Here is a 19,521-nt window from a genome sequence, read left to right as displayed (position 1 = left end):
CATATAAAGAGATGTAGAAAGCATTCTTCACTGTAATGTCCAAATCGTACATTTGAATTTCTTGTAGGTTTATTTAAAAGGTAAGTTAAATAAATATAATAGTACTTACAAATAAATTTGGAACCCTAGAAGATGTCGAAATTGGGACAAGAAAAAAATGAAGTAAATTACTCTGATGTAAGAGAGGATAGAGTTGTGACAAACTCCACTGGTAATCCAATCAATGAACCATTTGTCACCCAACGTATTGGGGAACATGGCCCTTTGCTTTTGCAAGATTATAACTTAATTGATTCTTTGGCTCATTTCAACAGGGAAAATATTCCTCAAAGGAATCCACATGCTCATGGTTCTGGTGCCTTCGGCTATTTTGAAGTAACCGATGACATTACTGATATCTGCGGGTCTGCTATGTTTAGTAAAATTGGGAAAAGAACGAAATGTCTAACAAGATTTTCGACTGTGGGTGGTGATAAAGGTAGTGCCGACACGGTTCGTGATCCAAGGGGGTTTGCCACCAAATTCTACACTGAAGAAGGTAATTTAGATTGGGTCTACAATAATACACCGGTATTCTTTATCAGAGACCCTTCCAAGTTCCCTCACTTTATCCACACACAGAAGAGAAACCCACAAACCAACCTAAGGGATGCTGACATGTTTTGGGATTTCCTCACCACTCCTGAAAATCAGGTGGCCATTCATCAAGTAATGATCCTTTTTTCAGACCGTGGTACCCCTGCCAACTACCGTAGTATGCATGGTTATTCTGGTCATACCTATAAATGGTCCAATAAAAACGGAGATTGGCATTATGTGCAAGTTCATATCAAAACCGATCAAGGAATAAAGAATTTGACCATAGAAGAGGCTACCAAAATTGCGGGATCCAATCCAGATTACTGCCAGCAGGATTTATTTGAGGCTATTCAGAATGGAAACTATCCTTCCTGGACAGTTTATATTCAAACAATGACCGAACGCGATGCCAAAAAATTACCATTTTCAGTCTTTGATTTGACTAAAGTATGGCCTCAGGGGCAATTCCCTTTACGGCGTGTGGGTAAGATTGTTTTGAACGAGAATCCACTGAACTTCTTCGCACAGGTGGAACAAGCTGCCTTCGCCCCCAGTACCACGGTTCCTTACCAAGAAGCAAGCGCTGATCCAGTATTACAGGCCCGTTTGTTTTCATATGCGGATGCTCATAGATACAGGCTAGGTCCTAACTTCCATCAAATACCCGTAAACTGTCCATATGCATCTAAATTTTTCAATCCCGCTATCAGAGATGGACCGATGAATGTTAACGGCAACTTCGGCTCAGAACCTACATATTTGGCCAACGATAAATCGTACACGTATATCCAACAGGACAGACCCATTCAACAACACCAAGAGGTATGGAATGGGCCAGCTATCCCTTATCATTGGGCAACATCCCCAGGTGATGTAGATTTCGTGCAAGCAAGAAATCTCTACCGCGTTTTGGGTAAACAACCTGGACAGCAAAAGAACTTGGCATATAACATCGGCATTCATGTAGAAGGCGCCTGTCCTCAAATACAGCAGCGCGTTTATGATATGTTTGCTCGTGTTGATAAGGGACTATCTGAGGCAATTAAAAAAGTAGCTGAGGCAAAACATGCTTCTGAGCTTTCGAGTAACTCCAAATTTTGAAACGCTCAAGTAACAAATGAGTGGCGTTGTTTCCACGACAATTATTTATGATAGTGTGTATTTTTAACACATTTTATTTATTACAATTTATGTATTTTGTTATGAATTATTTATTTATACGACTAATAGGTGATGCTCATATTCTCGTGTTAGAAAGTTAAAAAAATTATCATTTCACACATAGGAAAGCTCGTCGCGCCGGGGAAAAAGCTGAGGAATCTCTATTATTAGGGGTAAAGTTCAACACATTCAGTATGAGATAAGTGTGTCTTCAAGAGAGATGCAGCACTGAGTAGGGAACCAAGAAACGATGTCTGAATTACTAGATAGCTTTGAGACAGAGTTTGCGAAATTTTATACCGACAGCAATCTGGAAGAGACAAACCTTCAAAAATGTCTTGATCATACTCATGAATTCAAGAGTCAATTAAAGAAGTTGAAAGCGCACTTAAACAAGCATATTCAGGAATCAAAACCAGAAGTCTATAATAAGCTGAGTGATAAGGAGAAACAAAAGTTTAAGAGAAAAAGAGAACTAATTATTGAGAAGCTAAGCAAGTCACAGAGGCAATGGGACCATTCAGTAAAGAAACAAATAAAGTACGTTTCTCAGCAGTCGAATCGCTTCAACAAAAGCACGCTGAACAAATTAAAAGAATTTGATATAGATAGCGTATATGTCAATAAATTACCGAAAGAGACAATGGAAAATGTTAATGAAGCCATCGGTTACCATATTTTGAGGTATAGTATAGACAACATGCCATTAGGAAATAAAAATGAGGCTTTCCAGTATCTAAAAGATGTCTACGGAATTACTAATAAAGAATCTACTGAATTTATTGAGATGGGCCAAATCGTACATGATCTTAAAAAGGGTGACACAGAAAGCTGTCTGAAATGGTGCTCCAATGAAATGGAAAGCTTATCATCTAACCATACGGCTTTATCGTCCCTAAAATTTGATTTATACACTTTGTCAGCAATGCAGATAGTGAAGCATGGAAATCCGGTAGAGTTGTACTACCAAATAACACAGAACGCACCCCTGGATTGCTTTAGACATAGGGAGAAGGAATTAATGCAAAACGTCGTACCATTATTAACTAAATCGCTAATAGGTCAACCTATTGAAGATATTGATTCTAAAGTAAATAAGGAATTAAAAGAATGCACGTCGTTATTTATAAAAGAATATTGTGCTGCAAAACATATTTTCTTTGACTCTCCCTTGTTTTTGATAGTATTGAGTGGTTTAATTTCTTTCCAATTTTTCATCAAATACAAAACCATCAGGGAGTTAGCGCACGTTGACTGGACTACGAAAGATGAGTTGCCATTTGATGTCAAGTTACCAGATTTTCTGACTCATTTCCATCCGATCTTCATCTGTCCCGTCTTAAAGGAGGAAACCACTACAGAAAATCCTCCTTATTCACTGGCATGCCATCACATCATTTCTAAAAAGGCGCTAGACAGATTATCGAAGAACGGAACAATTACTTTCAAGTGCCCATACTGCCCCGTAAATACTTCAATGAGCAGTACAAAAAAGGTTCGTTTTGTTATGCTTTGACTGAAATTTTTGCATAGGTTTTTTTTTTTTTTTTTTATTGGAAGCGATAACAGAACACAGTAGTTTTCTACAGTAAACCACCTTTAGCAACCTGCTCTCGCTGAAAATCTCCATTCATTATCGTTCCTGAGAACGATCCATTTTCTCCAGCCAACCACCCAGGAACTTTATCAATATTTATTAAATTTTTATCGCATAGTTCGTGTAATCCCCCAAAAATATCATTACCATTAAATTTCAATTTTATGGTAATTATTCTACTGTTTATTTCGTTTTTTAAAGTGAATCCAACTTTTTCAATAGGAACTAAGGAACTGTATCTAGAAATGTACACTGGCTCACCAGAATCTTCATTTTTCTTTCCATTCCTAATATTGTGGACATGTTCGTTAAATTCTTTCAAATCATTATATTTCTGATCCATTACGCCGTTTGCTGAACCTTTGAATTTGATCATGTTTTTCTCTAACCTTAGTCGTCTAATTTCAGGTTCTTCTTTTCCGTAAAAATTCTCATCGTCATTTAAGAAAGAATCATCAAATTCTCTAACCATTACCTTTTTACCAGTAAGGCCTTGGTGCTTTTTGTAGTCGTGTAGTGGTGACCGTTCAAAGTTAGCACTAGCATAACATTCCCATGGGCCCATAGACTCCGCAAATCTCGAAGGTCCTAATAAAGTCATTATATTATGTATTGATTTCACGGGTATTTTCTGTACCGGTTTGAAGATGATTGTTTCTCTTTCTGATATCGTTCGACTAATGCTCTGCAAAACTAGTCTAGCATAAATATCCTTGTCAACTGAATGGAAAATTATTGGAGAATTTAGCGGGAATGCAACGTAATATGGTCTCCTTGATATTAATGGTTTCCCTTGGAATTTGTCTAACTTGTTGTAAAGAGACTCTTTATTTATACTCCCTATATTAGGCGTACTCAAAAATAAATTATTGCTGTCAAATAGCTGTATTCTGGTAATTAACACTGGCAAAGAGGGATGTTTAAACATGTAAACATGACAATGGTAAATTTTCGCTAGATCTGTTTGTAAATTTTCTATAAATTTGGCAGGTTGGAGCTTTACTACGTAAGGTTTCCCATCTCCCCGTAAAGCTTTTGATGGAAGCCACTTAAATTTCTCTGGTTTACTTATCATTAAATGGCAATCTATTTCTGCTAATTGGAAAACATTCAGGCCATCCGGCCAGTATACGTATAATATCCTATTTACTATAACATTTCGCCTCACGCCTTTCTCAATCAGTAAGTCTAATGTTTCTGTCAATAAATATATGTCACCATCAAATGACCCACCGAATTTTGCGAACCATGATAGCGTAAGATCATATAATACCGTTACCGGCAGCTTCATCAATTGTTTGAAAACTACTAGTGTGTCGGAAGTTGGTACATAGTTATCTTCAAGCCGTAATTCGTTAGACATTAATTGCTACTCAAATATACTAGTCAAAGATAGTATCCACCAAAATCTTTCCCCGCTAAAATAACGCCAGATGCTTTCTATGCTTCTAATCTTTTACCATTTACCTTTGTTTATTTCAATATAAACTTTAATTTACAGTCCCTATCTATTGCCCGACTGGACTAACATGCACGTGACATTTTGTGATGGTTTTTCGTCCCTTACTTAGTACGCTTAGTACGCCACAGTTTATATTTTCTTGACAATAATAAAGAACCTGATTGTGGGTTAGAACTTGCTATACTTTTAGTTTAAAATAAGCAGGAAATAATCTTGAGTTCTGTATCATTATTATAAATAAAACTATATTTGTTCTCTTTGTCGCCCTCGGAACTTTCCTCATTACATTGACGAGGTATATATAGATATAGTAGATATACATATCTATCCATGGTATATATGTATGCATCTGGATAATTGAATAGGGTTTCATGTCATATGCCAAGAATTTGTTAATAATATAGTGGAAAAAAGTCAAGAGGTATTATAAATTTCAAAAAAGTACCAAATGGAGGATCAGGATGCTGCATTTATCAAACAGGCTACAGAAGCAATAGTGGATGTATCATTAAATATAGATAACATAGATCCTATAATAAAAGAGTTATTAGAAAGGGTAAGGAATAGGCAAAACAGGTTACAAAATAAAAAACCAGCACTCATACCGGCAGAAAATGGTGTTGATATAAATAGTCAAGGCGGTAACATAAAGGTTAAAAAGGAAAACGCATTACCAAAACCACCGAAGTCCAGCAAAAGCAAACCCCAAGATCGTAGAAATAGTACTGGTGAAAAAAGATTTAAATGTGCGAAATGTTCGTTGGAATTTTCAAGATCATCAGATTTGAGAAGGCACGAAAAGACACACTTCGCCATATTGCCTAACATTTGTCCTCAATGTGGCAAAGGTTTTGCAAGGAAAGATGCATTGAAAAGACATTATGATACACTGACATGTAGGAGAAACAGGACTAAATTACTAACTGCGGGTGGTGAGGGTATCAATGAATTACTGAAAAAAGTCAAGCAATCCAACATCGTTCATCGTCAAGATAACAACCACAATGGTAGCAGTAATGGCTGAAAGAGTAAATAGCGTGTATCTTCTCAAATAAGAAAATATATATTCATCTGCAACATTAATGTGATAGCATTTCCACTTCGACATTCGCCACTAGCTATAACGTTTACTGGCAATTATTATGAACTATGTCAGCTATTCATCACTTGTTGTTTTGTCTCGCTGCATCTGTCGCCCAGCTGGTCGAGCACCGTCTGTTCATTTTCTAGGTTATGAGCCAAACCTGTCAAATACTCAAGTTCTTGGCTACCTAATTGAGAGGCTACGCTCGGATACAGCCCATTAAGTGTATTCTCTTTCGGTTGGCCATGAATCATTGTGAGATTGCATTGAGGGGCAATCTGTACAACTGCACTGTTAAAATGTAAAACCTTGCCATTCTTTTTGAAAAAATTTGCTTCGGCAACGTTTTCAATGGTCATTGGATGCAGTTTATGAAGTTCAGCTTGTAACTTGGTATTATCCTTGTCATTGTTATTATATAAATTACCTTTCTTGTTTATTTTCCTTCTGGTACCACCAACTTTGTTTGCTGCTGATAACTTGTGCAGCTTAGCTAATTTTTCTTGATCTACAGGCATTTGATGTTGTAGGATTATGTAGTAGTTTATTTAATTTAGCCGTATTTATTTCTATCAGGGAACCTTTTTAACGCAACTTAATTGTTTCTGTCACAGCGGGAAAAAAAGAAAAAAACAAAACAAAGCATTTAAAAGCATATGCCGTTTATTACATGATCTAAAGTTGTGTTGAAGCTACAAACTTCCTCGTTGGTCATTAACCAAATAGAAAGTGTTTTAGATAAAATGTATAAGTAGATAAAATATAACATATCATTAACAAAAACGGATTATTTGGATTGGAAAGACAAGGGCTCGCGTATTTGTTACTTTTTCCTTTTTCCAAAGAAACTGAACTTTTTCTTCTTTTTTTCCTTAACGTCCTCTTTGCGGCTTTCATCTCCCATTGTACTTATATTATTGGCTGTTGCCGCAGCTGAAACTGTATCTTCAGAAGGTGTCCCTAGTTTTATTACAGCAGCAGGGTTATCACTCGTAGCAAAGTTGGTCTGAATTGGTGATGGTTGCGTAATATTGATCTGAGGAACTTTTGAGGTACCGTTTTGAGATAGAGACTGTAATTGGGGCGGAGAGTCACTGTTCAATTGATTAACGCACGGAGCAGAATCCGCATTTCTACTGTTTTGTACTGTGTTTCTATTCTCCAAATTGCTTAGATTTGGACTTGAAATAGAGTTAACAAAACCCGATTGCTGATTTGAAATATTGTAATTTGCAGATGGTATGCGATTTGTCCTCATGCTACCACCGTTATTTTGAAACGATTTTTGCTGTGTTATCGGTGGACCCTGTTGAGATCTAAACGTACTTTGGTTTGAAAGTGAATTCAGACGGCTTTGGGTACCATTCATACCATTACCGTTAAACTTTCTACCATACTCGTTATTGGTTAGCCCTGGGACGTAACCTATATTAGGCATGACACTACTTCTGTTTTTTCTACTCGTTGGCTTAACAGTATGCATGTATTGCTGCGATGGAATTTGCTGACTAAATCGAGAACTATTGCTGCTATATGGCGTCCCAGAAGAAACTGGATCAACAAAATTGTTGGCAGAAATGACAGGGCTAGAGCTTGCAGCGCTAGGACCATGTAGACCTCTGCTGGTCATCATAGCCACATGTTGAGGCTGACTATAGGAAGATTTTCTATTTGGATTGTAACTTTTATTATTGTTATTGCCGCTGGTTGGTGTACCAGAAGGACCGGAGTATACTTGCTTAGGCGGTCTCTGTTGATATTGTTGTTGTTGCTGGAGGGCTTTTCTCTGTAACTCTAACTCACGCTCTTGAAGTTCTAATTCCTTCATTCGTACTTCTAACTCACGCTCTTTCAACGAGGTTTCATCTCTGGATAATGTTGTATCAGATGTGGAGTTGAAAAAAGATTGTCTTCTGCTATCATTACCACTACTATTATTACCTTGGTCACTCCTTTCGTAATTTAAATCAACATCAACAATGTTATCAGAGGGAGATATACCATTAGTATTACTATTTGGGCGATCAAATAATGAATTGTCTCCCATTTGCACTTTCTTCTTTAAAATTTCCAACTCTTGTCCATTATTTGCTTTACTTGAGGACACTTCTTGTTTTAAGCTCAAAACTTGACTTTGAAGTTCTTTTATCTCATTTTTCAGGGTTGATTCCGAATTTTGCAGCTGCATGATTTTTCCATCTTTAAGTGCGATACTGTTTTGTAAATCATCAACGCGAGTTAACGCTGTGTTCTCATCCTTTCTAATAAACCATTCAGAATCACCTTTATTTAACAATTGATATTGAGTCATCATTGTAAACAAACATTCTAAATATGGTGTCTTCACGCCAAAGTCATCTGCTAATAATATCGGCTGTAATAACAATAAGTCAATATTCAAAGATGAAGCCTTATGGATGAAATTATATAAAAGTGCCGGCCCATCAGGTAAGTCTTCGCACTTATTCTTCCAATGTTTCAATATAGTCTGTTCATTTTGAAAATTTGGATTGTTCATGGCTATACCCATTTTTTTTATTATTAATAAGCTCTCGCCTAGTAAACCTGAAATAAGAGGTTTGGCCAAAACGTGGTCATCCAAGGTTGATGGATTCTTCTCTTCTAATATTATTAATAATGGATCGAAACATATTTGAGGCAAAGCTAGTTCCCATTCTTTTGCCAAGAAAGCGGAGGGAGAATGATCGTAAAGAGTCACAACGTCCCTAGGAAACAGTTTTTGGAACAATTTCTGAAATGTATTCAAAATAGGAATAATATCACTTGAATAGCTGTTTTCGTGAACGGATGTCGTTTGACCGATCGAAACAGAAAAGGATTTGGCATTTGCAGTCGTGAACTGTTTGTATGAGCCATTGTCCAACCGTCTTATGTCATAATCGGTGAAAATGCTGAAAATATTTGACAGCGAAAGATCAACTGAAGCCTTGATGAATGGCTCCAAATATATAAACCCGCTACTTTCAAATAGTATCTTTGTTGTCTTATTCATCATAGGTTTTATATCTCTCAATACCTGCGGGATTTCTTGCAGTGAAGACGCACTCATTATTATCAAGTCGAATACCAAGCCACCATTTTCATTATTAAGGTCTACTAAATCTAGGAGCGATTGGAAATGGTTTTGAATCTGAAACCGTTCCGTCCCATAAAATAGTGAACTAACCTCGTAGTTGGCATTTTTTGAGTTGTTCACAAGATAAAATTCTATATTTTTGGCATGTTGAAACCTGGATGTGTACAGAATGAGATTTGGGTGATCTCCGCATACCAAAACCCTTAATGCAGATGTCATTATTCAATATACCTATCGCGAGATATGCCGGGAATAAAATGTAGGAAACAAAAAGAAAAATATATGCACAGTAGTTCAAACAGAATAGAAATGACGGAGAGCAAATATTTGGGTAGAATCACAGACTTTAGTGTTGGTTACAAGCTTTTCGAATGGATGTAGTTTGTAATCAAAGGACACTAATAATAGCGAAAAAAAAAAGGGCAAGTATGTTGGCAGTCGCCTCTTTTTCAATTTAGCGGTAAGTTTTTAATGAATGGCCTGGTGATAATAGATATGAACAACTTCGCTATCGTGTATGCCAATATCACTTTTCTTTTCTACTACTTACTCGACTTTACTCTACCTTTTCATGTTTGTAGATTTCTGTTTCATTCTAGTCTCGAGAATGGCCCACAGCACGGCCAACAGGGGGCTGCGACAATTTCGCGTAGAGCCCATTGTGAAAAAAGCCACCCAAGCTATTATTGTACACAGAAGAATATGGAAGCAAATCGCCAGTGCTACGTGAATGGGACAAAAACATGATGCCTTGTTTAGTATTAGCATTTTAGATACGCCTTTTCAACTTCAAATTGTGCTATAGATAGGAAGATCTCTTTATTACGCAATATATGTTGTGTGTATTTAGGATAAGACTATATCGTCCAACCATACACCGCGTTTCATCTTGTCTTTTTTGCAGCTAGTAAGAATTAAGCATCAAGAATTGTTCAGTTTGCGATGAGTAATGAAATATATTTAAAGAGGACTAATGTTGTTAAAGTAAGCAGTGCTTTTTTCACGCAGTGTATTTTTAGAATAAGTGGCCATGGGTTATATTTTGACAGGATATTCTAGCCGTCATGATAAGAGAAAGAAACATGCACTTCCTTTGCATCGGTATGCATCGTCTTCGATAAACTTGCAGCACCATGTGCATCTCTTAGAGACCCGGGTTTCATCCAAGAGGCCAATATCGGAAGATCAAAGGACTATCAGGCTTCCTGCGAAGAAACTTAGGCATCATCAAAAGCTAACTTTGCAAGATTTACCTGTAGAGATTATTCAACATATTTTCGTTTTCACAAAGGGTGAACCGTCGATGGTCACCTTGAACAGGTTCTTCTATAGTTGCTTGAAGCCATCTTTTTCATTATTATCGAAGATCATGTGGGAAAAATATCTTTTCGATCCCCTGGAGTTTGGCGTAAGTAATATAAAAGCTTATTCAAGAAATATTGTGATCCCTACATTATTTGAGCATGAAACTTTTTTTAGACTACTACTAGATCATCATCCTATCCTGTTGAAAAATATTTCTCATTTTCTTCCCAGAAAGCACTATCAAGATATGCAGAATGGCGATTTTGATACATCTAAAGAGCTAGACTTGTGTTCAATGAACACTGAAGATACATCGAAAGAAGACTTCCCTAAAAACTTTTACAACAATATGCATATTTTTTTAACACGTAGGGAATGTGTGAAGTCTCTAGGTAATCATTTTACTTTGAAGAATCCATATGATGTGATATCCCCTTTTATAGAATGGTTTTTTCAAGGTATTGATATGCAAGGAACTGACCTAAGCCCTAAGTTTACCTTTGTTTCTCTATTTGAATCAATAGATTTAATCCTATACGTCTCTGGATCTACAGTGCAAAAACTAGCGTCTATTGAACCCCTTACGACTGTAATATTTTTATTATATTTCACGTATGCTGATTCACTAGGGAGTCTGAACTTTGAGTTTTTTTTGCAGAATAGATCAAGATTACAGCTCATAGAGAAATTTATCCTGAAATATTATTACAATCCATCATTGACAGAAAACGAACTTTTATCTGATAGCACTATATGGGACCTGTTAAGGCGGGTGTCTGATTTAAAACTCATAGATTTGGTCGTTAAATGCGGCGGAAGGCCTCAATACGGGGTTATGTTTGCATAATTAAATTACTTAGTATTAAGATTCTGCCCCTTGCATGCATGCACAATATGTGCTTGCCAATTCATTTATGTACAAAAGATGGTGTTATATAAGGAATATATTTTGTTTTCTTTGATATTTTCCCTTTCTCATATTCTTGCGGTTTTTCTGCTTTCATTACGTCGCTAATTAGTTTGTCAAAAATTATAACACCGTTAGTTTCCAAGCAATAATTATATAAGGTCCCGTTAAAAAATATCGATAATCAAAAGGTTTTCAAGTAGCAAGCAATAAATAGCTTTCCGAAGACTAAACAGGCTTTCATAGTGTCTCAGTAAGCGTATGGATGGACAACGCAGTTGATGACAGAGAAACACAAAACTATGGGGAAATTTAAGGTTATTGTATTGGCAGGTACTGCAGGTACAGGAAAATCAACCATTGCAGGTGAACTAATCCATGAATTTAAAGATATATACCCGGATTTGAAATTCATCGAAGGTGATGATTTACACCCGCCTGCCAACGTAGAAAAGATGACAAGAGGGATTCCATTAAATGACGACGACCGTTGGGACTGGTTGAAAAAAGTTGCCGTAGAATCTACAAAAGCTGCAGCAAGCACTAAGGAGCATTTGTCAATTGTTGCTTGCTCGAGCTTGAAGAAGAAATACAGAGATTTGATTAGGCACACATGCCCTGAATCGGAGTTCCATTTTATCTTTTTGTATGCAAGTAAAATAGAAGTTCTGAAAAGGCTCAAAACAAGGAAGGGTCATTTCATGAAAGCTGATATGATGGAGTCTCAATTCAGGGATCTGGAGTTACCAGACATCAACGACGAAACTGACTGTGACATTGTTCCCTTAGATTTCAAAACGTTTTATCAAATTGAAAAAGATGTTATACAGGTGGTAAAAAGTAAAGTTTTGAATATTGAGTAAATAACGCTTGGATAAAACGAAGTAAATATTAGAAACAGTTATATAGAAATTAAATACGGTGACCTGGAAAATTAACAAAGACAGAACAAATGTGAATGAATAATAATAGCAACTTCCAAAAAAAAAAAAGGGGTTACAGGGATCAACAAAAAAAAGCAAGAAAAAAAATGAATAAAGGGAATACCATAAAAACAAATAACATTAAACGGATGAGGGGGTCATAACGGAAGTGTGAATATAACTACAACTTGCTTTGGCAAGTAATATTTTCGGGAAAACAGATGATCATCAAGAGAAGGTCTATCAATTGTGGGCTTAAAACAGATGTGTAGTACACTTTTGTGCCAAAAAGGAGGGGGTTAGTTAGTTAAAGAAGAGGAACTCATGCGAAGTTCGTTGAATTTTTTTTCGAACAAGGAAAATTTGTTGGAAATCTTAGAACATTCGTTATCGGACTCGCAAGAAGTGCTTGTGAACGAAGAATGCAATCCAGTGTCTGTGTCTAGCGTTCCGAAACTGCCACTGCGACTGCCATTATCATCGTCTATCCCTTCTTTGATTCCATCTTCTTCCTCACTTGAAGATGTATAAGATAAATTCTTGGCAGCTTTACTATCGTGCATGTACACGTAGGATTTTGGAGACAAATTCTCATTCGTGTTATCGACGGGGCTAACGAACTTTTCATAAACAGACTTGGAAAGAGGCGGCACTTTTGATAACGGGCCTTCATTGGTGAAGCTTGTAATAGAACTAACTTCTTTCATCAACTCTTGCAAGCTCATTCTATTCTTCGGATTCACTTGTAAAATCTTAGATAATAATGAGTAAAAGTCATCGGAAAGCGGTAGGATTTGCTTTAGTATATTGGGATCCTTAGTGAAATAATAGTAGGTATTATCCTCGGTTTTGTCAGCCTTCAGCCAGGGATTTCTGATGCATGTCAAATTGATAAGGATGATACCTAATGACCACAAATCGCCATTACATGAGGGACAAACCTTACCCAACTTATGTCCCCCACTTTTAGAGCTGGAAACTCTCCCATCAAATGAGATTCTTTCAGGGGGCATATAATACGAGCTACCAATGCAAACATTTGGCTTTATATATGTGGAAGTAGTGGATAGACCAAAATCGCATAGGAAAACGTTATCTTCTGTATCCAGTAGCAAGTTTTCAGGCTTGATGTCACAGTGGTAGATGCCGTGCTCATGGCAATAATTAAGAGCAGAACAGATCTGTAGAAAAACCTTTTTTACTAGCAGTCCATTAGTGACAAAATGTCTGTTATCTACAATAGACGTGAATAGGTCTGTTGGGTAATAATCCATGACAATGAACGTGCAGACTGCAGATTGTAGCACCTCATGTATGGTGACAATGTTCTTATGATGGTGGACTCTTAGGTGTAGCGAAATCTCTTTATAATGGGGCAGCTTTTTAAAATCTTCTTCTGACATATTCTCAATTGATTCTAGATCTATAGAGGGCACCCTGACAACGTTTTTCGATTCCTTGAACAGTTTAGCGAGCTTCTTTTGCAATTTCACGCTATTTTTGTGTATTTTATCATTGCCCATATCAGCCTCCTTGCTAACACCGTAACTTTGAACAACCGCTTTGATAGCGTATTGTCTATCGGTACGAATATCTAAGGCACGGTAAACCAGACCGTACGCGCCTTCGCCAATTTGAGAAGTTATTAAGTAGTTATTAATTCTGCAATTATGGAACATCATCATTACTTTTTTCTTTTTTTTTTTTTTTTCTTTCTCTTATTTTATTTTACTTTAGTATTTCACCTTAGTATATTATCGTACAGTAAATGTTAAGAACTTTTGTAAACGTAACTCATAAAACAAAAAAACAATGGTAGCGCCAACACCAGCAACAAAAAGAGGTAAACAAAAATATAATAGCAGTGACACAAATGTAAAAACGCTGTAAAGCTAATAAATCAAGTCTTTTCTTATAGCACTTGTAAGTATGAATAAATATCAGTGAGTCTTAAGGTGGCAACGGTAAGGGAGGGAGAGAACCAAAGCAGTTTTAAAATTAAAAATAAAAATAAAGGTTTAATAGCACTATAATATGGCACACTAAATTTAATTGAGGTACGTTTTAGGCTCCAGTATAAACAAAAGGGCACCAACGTCAACATGTATAAATAATAATAAATAAATCGGCGAAAACGTTCCAACGTGCGGCCGCTGCTTGGCAAATTAACTGGACGGGGTTAAGTGGCAAGCCGCGCGAATTAGCGGACGCGGACCTAGATACACAAGCGAGGACTGCTAAGTTAGGCCATGTTGGCGGGGGTAGTGGCGGTGGTGGTGGCGGCATCCCTTCCCCACGTTTTGGTCCCTTTAACGTAACTGGTAAAAGTAGGATCGACTACCCCTTTTGGGTTACACTTTGGTATCAGTCATCCATCAGCGGAAAAAATGGACAGCTTTGACTATCCCTATTGTGTACCCGGTTCCGAACTGGTGTTTCCGTACTCACGTGCCGAAAGCTGCGTAATAGTGCATTGGCAGGATATGATGTGATGGATTGTATGGTGTTTCCAGGGCAGGAAGGGAGTAAGAAAAAGGAAGCAAGATGACGATATAGGCGGCGCATTTTCTATCGCTGGTGTTGGGATGCAGAGGATCCGTCGCAGTGTGGTCTTTTTTCGTACGTAGTAGTAAAAGCTATCCCTATTTATGAAGGAGGAGACGGAGAGCGGCAACTTCTTCTTAGTTCTAGAAGTACGTAGTATTTATTTTCTTGGTGTGAATGCGTTTATCTTCCGATGGCGCGTGCGTCTATTGTAGGTTTTCTACCATTTTTTTGACTTTTTCGTCGAACAGGTTAGATCTTATAGGCATTTCCATTGAGTAAGATGGGTCTTTCATGACGTAGTCACTATACAAACAGTAAACCTTCCTTAGGAAGTTGTCGGCTATTTGGATGGCCAAATTGGATGTACTCTTGGGTCGGTCAGGCTTGTCGGTGGTGGCTATAGTTGGCTGTCTCTGGGGCATGACGCTGGAGCTGATAGCGACAAACTTCAGGCCGGTTAGGGTCTGATATATGAACATCGTGAACTGATCCGTGCATAGTTGTCTCAATCCGCTCTTGTTCCAGTTCGTAAATGGTTCTTTGAAAAAATCATCTCCTTTAAAACTGCCCAGTTTTTCATTATTAGTGTGTTTGTTGTTATTGCCACCTCCATTTCTTGTATCGCTCCTATTGCTGGACATGCCCACGTAAGGTATATATGGGATGGTATTTTCGATGTTCGTTTGTTGAGTTAGCTGTAATGCCTTCGGAGTCAGCTGGCTCGCGATGGCGAATACACCGTGCAGTGTACTAGCAAGAATTAAGTATTCATTGCTGTTCAATTTCTGTTCGTCGTTGGTAAAATTCCGCTGATAGATTAGTCCGCCTGATTTGTTTATTACAAGTATTGTTTCGATGGCCATTTCAATTTTTCCCGTTTAAATCCAACACTAAAATTGCACTTTTGAACTTATGCAAAGGCAGATTCCTTTTTTTAGTTTCACTCTTTTTCTTCTCTTCGCACCGCCCAACTCCTGCCGAGGAGGCATAAACTCCAACATATGATGGAAAAATAAAAGAATGTGTAGCATATTATTGAAAGAATCTTCTATAGGCCTAAATGTACATAAATTATAAAACAACATTTTAAAGCAGAACCAGTAGTGGAAATTAAAAAGAAAAATAAAAGCTTGTAAATGCTTCTCTTTACAATATTGATAACTTCCATTTTATGGGAAGAAAAATCTCGTGTACCATTTCCTATTCAGTTTTTCCATTAAAGTGGTGTAGTACTGCATCTCGCCCCAGCAATCTCTGCCAAAATTGCATCCGGCCATATTCACAACAAAATCATGGTCTTTCTCACTGTAAAAGTATCTTGAGTCACCACTGTATTCAGAGCATGCTCCCGGTGGGAATGCATTGATCGTTCTTAAGGGCAAAAATCCTATTCTCGAACGAATCCACGGTTCGTTTTCATATAATGCCTCTAACGCATCTTGTTCTCTATGTTCCCAAACCATATGTTTTTGTTCATACAGAACGGGGTCCCACCACATATCTAGAAGCAGCTTAGACCATTCGCTATTTTTTATCAGAAATGAGCCCAAATTGAAGCCTCCACAATCTTGTGTTATTAGAAACTCCATTTCCTCTGAATAATCGACATAGGGTATGTCGTCTCTTAGGTTTAGGGGATTAAAACTTTTCAATTCTCTGTCAGCCAGAGTTTCCAATCTGTCGAAAATATGTTCTTCTAATGATTTAGAAGGCTCCATTATCATAGTATCCAGGTCCAACCACCAGAACCATTCTGCATTAGGAAACTCCCTGAACGTCTGTCTCAATATATCTACTTTTTGCCAACCCTCTCTGTATTCGTGAGAGTATCTTTTGGACGTTGTCAAATCCTTGATAGTCAACGCATATCCATGTCTCTTCGCATAGGCCTTCTTATTTTCTATTGATATGCCTTCGATAGCCCATTCTTGCTCATTTTTCCACCTCAATACACCACCACCTTCGTTTGCCGCTAATATAATGACAATCCTAGGATCTTGATTCCAAAACGACCATCTTGATCTCTTAGAATATGGTGGTACATATCTTTTGGAGTTGATGCTAGAACCAGTATTACTCAACTTATTATCGTTACTATTTTGGCCTTGAAAACTTGTGGTAGATGGATTTCTGCTTATGGTGGAATCGCTTATCCATATGAATAAAAACAAAGCTAAAGATATTAATAGTATTAGCTTTCTCCATCTCGCTAGCGAACTGCATAAAGTTTTCCTCCAGTATATCATTTTATATTTCAGGCCTAGTTTTGAGCCTCTGCTCTTCTTTTCATCTTCATCGTACTCTAGATGGTTGGATATAGGAAGTTGGGAATTATAAGGTACACTAGACATATTGTATAGTTGTACATGCACAATTATTCCTTATAAAAATAAATAGAGAGCTTTTCTCTCCCTGATAAACCTCCTTTGGCCTTCAATCCAAAAATTCAGGTGCGGAATCAAAGATAACTTTTAAACTTTATATTTAAACAATTTTTTCTGTTTTGTTTGTTATGTAACATCCACTTGAGAAGAGCGAAAAAACAAGAAAATAATCAAAGAGAAATGTCATTATGGACGACTGTAAATAGAGCAGCAATTATGACCTTTGAATGCATGTTTTCCAAGGTTGAAATCTTGCTGATAGTATTTATAAGATTTTTTATTGCCTTATATATAGGATAGCTTGTACTGCTAATGCTAATGAATTTGGGCAGTGATGCGAGAACATAAAATTGCGGAGAACCATATCAAAACGAAAATTCTCCTTTAAATCTTTTCAGGTCCATGCCTGGCTTCACTTCTTGAAGTAAATCATCTCTATTCATCGCTATAAAAACTCTCTTCAAAGTCTCTATAACAGTATCATTGTACGTATTCAAGAGAGATCCAACGTCTCCTTTTTTATTATTAGTGTTCACTTCATGCATACTTAGAACACTTAATAAGTAGCCTGCTGCTTCTTTGAAACAGCCTATATTCATGGATGATACCGCCAGATTATAGCGAGCTCTAACAAAAGAAGGTTTTAGTTGTAGTGCCCTATGATAGGCTTGGATTGCTTCCTCTGATCTATTGGAATTGGCCAATGAAGCCCCTAATCTATTCCACATGAGTTCGTCATTAGGATTCACCCTCAACGCACTTTCAAAGCAATCTATGGTTTTGTCAAAATCATCTTTCGTGTAAAATAAGAGACCCAAGCATAGTTGTATTTCAGGATCTATTGTGCTTAAATTGTTTGCTAGTTGCAAAAATTGCTTTGTGATATGAGCGTTCATATCAATATGGGTAAACCCTTTCTCTTTTTGAAATTTGTCATCTTGTTGCTTGATCCTTGACCAAATTTCCGGGTACTTAGTTTCTGCCCATTTATCCAGCATTGTGAAGGCGCTCATATCATAACCTTCGTTTATATAACTTATCGCTAAAGTTTTCATTGCCTCCAGATTCTTTGGGTCTAACTTTAAACATTCTTCGAGGGCGCTTATGCCGTTCAACTCTTTTTCATTCTGGGTTTGTACTAGACCCAATCTTAGCCATGCATCCACATGGTCCGGTTTTTCTTTAACAGCAGCTTCAAATGCTAGCGCTGCCTCGCTCAATTTGGCTCCGTTTTCCATCAGTAGGCAGCCAATTTTATAAGCATTAGGATTATTAAAATATTCGTTGTTAGATTGAAAAGCATACTCGATGTTCCCATTTACTCTACCGCCGAGATATTTCAAGTAGTCTTCTCCTAGATTGAGGTCATCATTAACTAATTCGGATGGCAAGACTTCTTCAGCGTCCTTGTGTATGCTATCCCACACTTCTTGGAAATCAGATTGATACTGATCTCCATATACTCCTTCTTCCTTCTCAACAGTTTCTGGTTTGTTTTGTTCTACTTCACTCACATTTTCCTCCTTCTCTATTTCATCATTTATGTCCAAGTTTTCTGAGACTTCTTTTTCCAGCTTTTCAAACTGATCTGTCCAGGGTTGTTGTTCTTGCTCATTGACTCCTTCTTTAGAACGACCAGACTGTTGTTGATTCATGAAAGCAGGCGATTGGAGCCTTGATCCACTAAGACTGTTCATAGAAGCATAAGCATAGTTATTCATCATGGTATTAGGGTACTGAAACCGGCTTGATGCGGTTGTTGAGCCACGCTGCCATGCCTTTTCTGAATTTCCTGTATCCGCGTTTCTATTTTGAATACTATTACTACCTTGAAATTCCTGTGACCAATGAGATATATCGTTCACTCCCTTAATTTGGGTTGGGTTTGCTGAAGTCTGTAGAGAATGTACGTTTGAAAAAGGTGGAAGCCTGCCTGAGGATGGCCCTATTTCCATTCTTCTTTTATCATCGATCAGTGGTTCTCCGTTTATGAACCTTTGCATATTCGCCATGTTTTCTTGTGAAATAGCATTAACATTGGATATAAAAGCCTCACTAATACCTGGCTTGTTGGTACCCTGTAGAGGTGACTCATTAAGACGCCCATTATTCTTCTGATTAAACTGAAGCGATTTGTTCTGCTGAGTATGTTTGTGCAACTGCGCAAGCGGATTATTTCCCACTGAGCAACTTCCTACGTCCATGTGTTATGATATATTGTTTATTGATGTATATATATCCAAAAATAGGAACTAAAACTGTTTGGTGAATCAATATTAATCAGAAACCTTTCTTATGCTTAATTTTGTTCATATATATTCTCCGCCGGAAGAGGGTACCGACTTGTCGGAGGAATTCGGAGTTAATCGCGATGATCCGTTTTTACATATTCGAAGCTTACAATCGAGAGAATTACCAACGACAATAGAATTTTTGACAACGAAAAGGTCAATAGGAGCCGAAGAATTAACATAC

General features: G+C 37.3%; 13 protein-coding genes across 13 annotated transcripts; 5 read left to right on the top strand and 8 right to left on the bottom strand.

Annotated features, from left to right (window-relative positions):
* Positions 1–132: 132 nt before the first annotated feature.
* On the top strand, positions 133–1,680 carry CTA1 (catalase A; the record flags this gene model as incomplete). The annotated part of the gene is made up of 1 exon (NM_001180564.1): positions 133–1,680. The coding sequence occupies one exon, from the start codon at positions 133–135 to the stop codon at positions 1,678–1,680; it is 1,548 nt and encodes a 515-aa protein (NP_010542.1).
* Positions 1,681–1,990: 310 nt separating this feature from the next.
* Positions 1,991–3,256, top strand: RMD5 (ubiquitin-protein ligase RMD5; the record flags this gene model as incomplete). The annotated part of the gene is made up of 1 exon (NM_001180563.3): positions 1,991–3,256. One exon carries the CDS (start codon positions 1,991–1,993, stop codon positions 3,254–3,256), a length of 1,266 nt encoding a protein of 421 aa, NP_010541.3.
* Positions 3,257–3,323: 67 nt separating this feature from the next.
* CHL4 (Chl4p) lies at positions 3,324–4,700 on the bottom strand (the record flags this gene model as incomplete). The annotated part of the gene is made up of 1 exon (NM_001180562.3): positions 3,324–4,700. The coding sequence occupies one exon, from the start codon at positions 4,698–4,700 to the stop codon at positions 3,324–3,326; it is 1,377 nt and encodes a 458-aa protein (NP_010540.3).
* A 547-nt stretch (positions 4,701–5,247) lies between these two features.
* Positions 5,248–5,823, top strand: MET32 (Met32p; the record flags this gene model as incomplete). The annotated part of the gene is made up of 1 exon (NM_001180561.1): positions 5,248–5,823. The coding sequence occupies one exon, from the start codon at positions 5,248–5,250 to the stop codon at positions 5,821–5,823; it is 576 nt and encodes a 191-aa protein (NP_010539.1).
* Positions 5,824–5,951: 128 nt separating this feature from the next.
* BTT1 (CCR4-NOT core subunit BTT1) lies at positions 5,952–6,401 on the bottom strand (the record flags this gene model as incomplete). Its single annotated transcript, NM_001180560.1, has 1 exon — positions 5,952–6,401. The coding sequence occupies one exon, from the start codon at positions 6,399–6,401 to the stop codon at positions 5,952–5,954; it is 450 nt and encodes a 149-aa protein (NP_010538.1).
* Positions 6,402–6,706: 305 nt separating this feature from the next.
* PAM1 (Pam1p) lies at positions 6,707–9,199 on the bottom strand (the record flags this gene model as incomplete). Its single annotated transcript, NM_001180559.3, has 1 exon — positions 6,707–9,199. The coding sequence occupies one exon, from the start codon at positions 9,197–9,199 to the stop codon at positions 6,707–6,709; it is 2,493 nt and encodes an 830-aa protein (NP_010537.3).
* An 811-nt stretch (positions 9,200–10,010) lies between these two features.
* YDR249C (uncharacterized protein) lies at positions 10,011–11,132 on the top strand (the record flags this gene model as incomplete). The annotated part of the gene is made up of 1 exon (NM_001180557.3): positions 10,011–11,132. The coding sequence occupies one exon, from the start codon at positions 10,011–10,013 to the stop codon at positions 11,130–11,132; it is 1,122 nt and encodes a 373-aa protein (NP_010535.3).
* Positions 11,133–11,473: 341 nt separating this feature from the next.
* On the top strand, positions 11,474–12,055 carry YDR248C (gluconokinase; the record flags this gene model as incomplete). The annotated part of the gene is made up of 1 exon (NM_001180556.1): positions 11,474–12,055. One exon carries the CDS (start codon positions 11,474–11,476, stop codon positions 12,053–12,055), a length of 582 nt encoding a protein of 193 aa, NP_010534.1.
* Positions 12,056–12,414: 359 nt separating this feature from the next.
* VHS1 (putative serine/threonine protein kinase VHS1) lies at positions 12,415–13,800 on the bottom strand (the record flags this gene model as incomplete). The annotated part of the gene is made up of 1 exon (NM_001180555.1): positions 12,415–13,800. One exon carries the CDS (start codon positions 13,798–13,800, stop codon positions 12,415–12,417), a length of 1,386 nt encoding a protein of 461 aa, NP_010533.1.
* Positions 13,801–14,479: 679 nt separating this feature from the next.
* YDR246W-A (uncharacterized protein) lies at positions 14,480–14,680 on the bottom strand (the record flags this gene model as incomplete). The annotated part of the gene is made up of 1 exon (NM_001184547.3): positions 14,480–14,680. The coding sequence occupies one exon, from the start codon at positions 14,678–14,680 to the stop codon at positions 14,480–14,482; it is 201 nt and encodes a 66-aa protein (NP_878065.3).
* Positions 14,681–14,865: 185 nt separating this feature from the next.
* TRS23 (TRAPP subunit TRS23) lies at positions 14,866–15,525 on the bottom strand (the record flags this gene model as incomplete). Its single annotated transcript, NM_001180554.3, has 1 exon — positions 14,866–15,525. One exon carries the CDS (start codon positions 15,523–15,525, stop codon positions 14,866–14,868), a length of 660 nt encoding a protein of 219 aa, NP_010532.3.
* Positions 15,526–15,831: 306 nt separating this feature from the next.
* Positions 15,832–17,013, bottom strand: MNN10 (alpha-1,6-mannosyltransferase; the record flags this gene model as incomplete). The annotated part of the gene is made up of 1 exon (NM_001180553.1): positions 15,832–17,013. The coding sequence occupies one exon, from the start codon at positions 17,011–17,013 to the stop codon at positions 15,832–15,834; it is 1,182 nt and encodes a 393-aa protein (NP_010531.1).
* A 398-nt stretch (positions 17,014–17,411) lies between these two features.
* Positions 17,412–19,250, bottom strand: PEX5 (Pex5p; the record flags this gene model as incomplete). Its single annotated transcript, NM_001180552.1, has 1 exon — positions 17,412–19,250. The coding sequence occupies one exon, from the start codon at positions 19,248–19,250 to the stop codon at positions 17,412–17,414; it is 1,839 nt and encodes a 612-aa protein (NP_010530.1).
* Between the last annotated feature and the right edge of the window lie 271 nt (positions 19,251–19,521).

Source organism: Saccharomyces cerevisiae, chromosome IV (assembly GCF_000146045.2).
Source record: "Saccharomyces cerevisiae S288C chromosome IV, complete sequence".
Classification (NCBI taxonomy): Eukaryota; Fungi; Ascomycota; class Saccharomycetes; order Saccharomycetales; family Saccharomycetaceae; genus Saccharomyces; species Saccharomyces cerevisiae.
Note: the sequence above shows the minus strand (reverse complement) of the source record. Positions and strands in the feature narration are given on the sequence as shown.